Raw genomic sequence first — 4453 nt, forward strand, 5'->3', positions numbered from 1 at the left:
GATAGGCAATCAAGCATTTGATCGATGAAAGGTAGTGGATAATGATCCTTGCGGGTGGCCAAGTTCAAGTGCATATAGTCGATGCACACTCTCCAGGAATTCTGCACCTTTGTAACCATGAGTTCCCCATTCTCATTCTTGACTATGGTGACACTAGACTTCTTCAGAACCACTTGTACTGGGCTAACCCATTCACTATCCAAGATTGGATAGATAATATCGGCTTCAAGTAGTCAGGTCACTTCTTTCTTCACAACTTCTAGAATTGTGGGGTTCAACCGCCTTTATGGTTGACGGATAGACTTGGCTTCCTCCTCGCCAAACTCCACCCAATAGCTTTCTTCTTTCTTCTCAGTACATTAAGCAGTCGCTCCTCTTATTGGGAAGTAAGTTCCTTTGCAATAATCACTGGGAGCTTTTGATTATCTTCAAGATAAGCATACTTGAGGTGAGGTAGAAGGGGCTTCAACTCCATATTCAGCTCACGTCTTGGCACTTGATCATCTGGTAGTACCGGAGGTGGCAATGTGTCTTCAGTATACTCAGGGGGTCTCCCCACACTTGAACTTTGAACCATGTTCTTCTCATCAACTGTTTTCTGGTAGACTTCGGCCATAATTTCATCAATAATATCACACTGGAAGATAGAGTAGTCTTCCGGTGGATGCTTCATAGCTTCATCAAGGTTGAAACTCACTGCTCTTCCATCAATCTCAAAGGAGTAGGTACCCGAGAAGGCATCCAAGTTAAACTAAGAGGTCTTCAAGAACGGCCTCCCAAGCAAGATAGATGATGGTCTCCCAGAGTCATTAGGGGGCATCTCAAGAATGTAGAAATCAATAGGAAAAATCAATCCCTTAATGCTCACCAAGACGTCTTCTACAATGCCAACCACAGAAATTATGCTTTTATCTACCAAAACAAAACGGGTTGCCGACCTTTTCAATGGTGGAAGCTTCAATGCATCAAATACAGATAAAGGCATAATGCTGACGCAAGTGCCTAAGTCACAAATGCAATCAACAAACTGTATACCGCCTATAGTGCAAGTAACCATACAAGGGCCGGGATCACCACATTTCTCCGGTATAGCACCCATCAAAGCAGAAATCGAGCTACCCAAAAGAATAGTTTCTAAATCATGAATCTTCTCCTTATTCATGTACAAATCCTTTAGTAACTTAGCATACTTAGGAACCTGACGAATAGCATCAAAAAGGGGAATAGTTACCTCAACTTTTTTGAAGATATCCACCATCTTGGGATCTAGCTCCACTTGCTTTTTAGCCCTCCTAGCTAGGTGTGGAAAAGGAATGGGAATGGCCTCTTTCAAAACATTGTCTTCCTTAGAAACTCCATCCCTTGGTTGAGCAACTTCTTCTTCAACCACCTCTTGTGCCTCATCCTCTTCTTCAACATCTTCTAACTCAATAACATCTTCATCTTGAATGGCTTGTCTTGAGCTTGGCTCCTCGGGACTCCTCTCTTGCAATGTAGTGCCAGACCTCAAGGTGATGGCATTGATTCCACCCTTGGAGTTGGGTAAAGGTTGAGAGGAAAGTGCACTAGAGCTTGAAGGTTGAGTGTTGGAGGTAGGGGTGGTTCCATCCGGGATATAAGAGCTTGGAGAGTAGAGGTGAGACCAGTGAGGCTAGAGGTAAGTGAATTTTGAAGCTCTTTTTGTCCTTGAAGAATAGAATGGAGTGTTTCATCTTGATTGGAGGAAGAGGGAATGTATGTGATTTGGGGAGCTTGTGGTTGATTGAGTTAAGGTGCTTGAGCTTTCCTTTGGTGAGGTGGTTGGTATCTTTGGCCTTGGTTTTGTTGTTAGTAGGGAGGGTTTTGTTGATACCAATTTTGTTGGTAATTGTTGTTCCACCTTTAGTTTTCACCATTGTCTCTTCATATTTGGTTGTAGTTGTCTATCCATCCTTGGTTGGGATTGTCTTGCCAACCTTGATTGTAGTTACCTCCTTGTTGATAGTACCCTTGATTCGGACTATTGTAATAAGCATTGGTAGCTGCCAAGGTGTTATCCTCTTGGAGTTGTGGACATTCATCAGTATAGTGAGAATAGTGATGCGTGAGCATCTTTTTTATCTTTTTCTAATAAATTTGCACTTAAATTGTTGAGTTTAATCAAGAATTAATTATCTTTTACCACTATGGATGCTACTTTGAGTCTTGTTCATTTCTGTTTATTTTAGGTAGCATTCAGCTGGATTTGATGGAGTTTCTGCAGCATAAGAATTAAAGGAGAAAACCAGCGGGAGCGACGCGTATGCGTACCTGACGCGTGCGCATGATTTGGAGCGCGTGGATGACGCGTACGCGTGATTTGAAGATTTGCACAGCGACGCGTGCGCGTACTTGACGCGTACGCATGACATGTGTCACGTGCAGAAAATGCTGGAGGCGATTTCTGGGCTGCTTTTGACCCAATTTTCAGCCAAGAAAGCACAGATCAGAGGCTGCAGAGTGAAGGAATCAAGTGGTCCCCACCCATCAATTGAAGACTTGCTGATTGTTATAATTAATTCTGATTGAAATTCAAATTTGATTTTTAAATTAGGAAAAGATATTACTTAATTTTAGAAACTAGATTTTTCTAAAATTAATTAGGATTAGTTATAAAAAGGGATTCCATTAGTTAACTTTTGAGGCCATCATATTGGAACTCAGTACATTTTACCTGAATCCTTATTTTCTCTCTGAACCATGAGCAACTAAGCCTCCACTGTTAAGGTTAGGAGCTCTGTCTATTTGTATGGATTGATTTTATTGCTTTTTCTATTTTAATTCATGTATGGATTTGTAATTTAAGAATTGTTTTCGCTCTTCATCTTATGAATTTGAGTGGAACAGAAGTATGACCCTCTTTCTATTTGAGTTCTTGTATAACTTGGAAAAATTCTTTACTTGAACAATAGCTTGAAAACATATTCTTCTAAATTTTAATTATCTGGACTTAACAGGATACGTGACATAAAATCCTTTTATTTTTGGGTAATTAGAGTTTTTGTGGCATATAAACTAGAATTTGATCATCACCCTTTAATTGGAATTAATTGACCAAGGAATTGGCTGTTGATGAATTTTAGAGGAGACTAGAAAGTTCTAAGGAATTAGGGTCTAGTCACATATAGTTTGCCATAAATTAAATCCTACATGATTAAAATAGTTAGTAAGAAAAGTTAATCTGGAAAAATAGATAACTCTGAAACATTAACTGTTTTCTCCATATTTTATTTCTAAACCATTTACTTTACTATTTTAGTTTCTGCACGATTGTTTAATGCCCTTTGAACATCCAACACTCTTTTCTATTTGCCTGACTAAGCTCATCAATCAAACATTGTTGCTTGATCCATCAATCCTCGTGGGATCGACCCTCACTCACCTGAGGTATTACTTGGTACGACCCGGTGCACTTGCCGGTTAGTCTGTGGTTGTTAAATCACTGCACCAAATTTTTGGCGCCATTGCCGGGGATTGATAGTGATTAACAACTATTAGTTGTTTGATTGCTTAGATTAGGCGTTTTAGTTTTAATTTTATTTAACTTTTGCTTTATTAATTTTGAAAAAAAGATATTTTATCTTTTTACACAGGTTACCTCACTGGGAATTCTCTGCACTCTGACGTAGAGATTTCCATCTTTTCTTGTTTTCTGTTTGTTTATGCACAGGAACAGAGACAAAGAACATCTCTTAGACTTTGATCCTGAACCTGAAAGGACTTTCAGGCGACGTTTACAACAGGCAAGACTTTACAAGGCTGCAGAACCCACTATGGATCCCAATAATGCTAATAATGCCAATGTGGCAAATTCGAATGGGATGAGCAACAAAGGAGAGTGATTGGATCTTATTCTGCTCCTACTGCAGATCTTTATGGAAAAAGCATTATGGTGCCTCCTATAGCTGCGAACAACTTTGAGTTGAAGCCACAACTAGTCACCCTGGTACAACAAAACTGCCAATATCATGGTCTTCCCCGCAAAGACCCAAATCAATTTATTTCCAATTTTTTGCAGATTTGTGATACTGTGAAGACAAATGGAGTAAACCCAGAGGTGTACAGACTCATGCTCTTCCCGTTTGCCCTGAGGGATGGAGCAAAGCTATGGCTAGATTCCTGACCCAAGGAGAGTTTGGATAGTTGGGACAATGTTGTTACTGAGTTTCTTACTAAATTTTTCCCACCAAAGAAGCTGACTAAGCTTAGGGTGGAGGTTCAGACCTTCAGACAAAAAGATGGTGAAACTCTTTATGAAGCTTGGGAGAGATACAAGCTACTGACTAGGCAATGCCCTCCGGACATGTTCTCCAAATGGACCCAACTAGATATCTTTTATGAAGGTTTGGGTGAAATGTCCAAGATGTGCTTAGATAATTCTGCAGGTGGTTCATTTCACAAGAAGAAGACACTGGAGGAGACTATTGAGCTTATT

At 39.9% G+C, this 4453-nt stretch overlaps 1 protein-coding gene across 1 annotated transcript; it reads right to left on the reverse strand.

Annotated features, from left to right (window-relative positions):
* Positions 1-751: 751 nt before the first annotated feature.
* Positions 752-2060, reverse strand: LOC130974898 (uncharacterized). The gene is made up of 2 exons (XM_057899736.1): positions 1971-2060; positions 752-1531 (listed from the first exon to the last, which is right to left on the reverse strand). The coding sequence occupies exons 1-2, from the start codon at positions 2058-2060 to the stop codon at positions 752-754; spliced, it is 870 nt and encodes a 289-aa protein (XP_057755719.1).
* Between the last annotated feature and the right edge of the window lie 2393 nt (positions 2061-4453).

This window comes from Arachis stenosperma, chromosome 4 (assembly GCF_014773155.1).
Source record: "Arachis stenosperma cultivar V10309 chromosome 4, arast.V10309.gnm1.PFL2, whole genome shotgun sequence".
In the NCBI taxonomy this organism is placed as follows: Eukaryota; Viridiplantae; Streptophyta; class Magnoliopsida; order Fabales; family Fabaceae; genus Arachis; species Arachis stenosperma.

Bases quoted from the DNA above. Each gene is read 5' to 3' on its own strand.
- LOC130974898 (XM_057899736.1), bottom strand. From the start codon at position 2,060: ATGAATGTCCACAACTCCAAGAGGATAACACCTTGGCAGCTACCAATG. The intron at 1,532-1,970 runs GTAACTACAATC...CCCAACTCCAAG, and splicing joins AGGGTACTATCAACAAGGAG to GGTGGAATCAATGCCATCAC.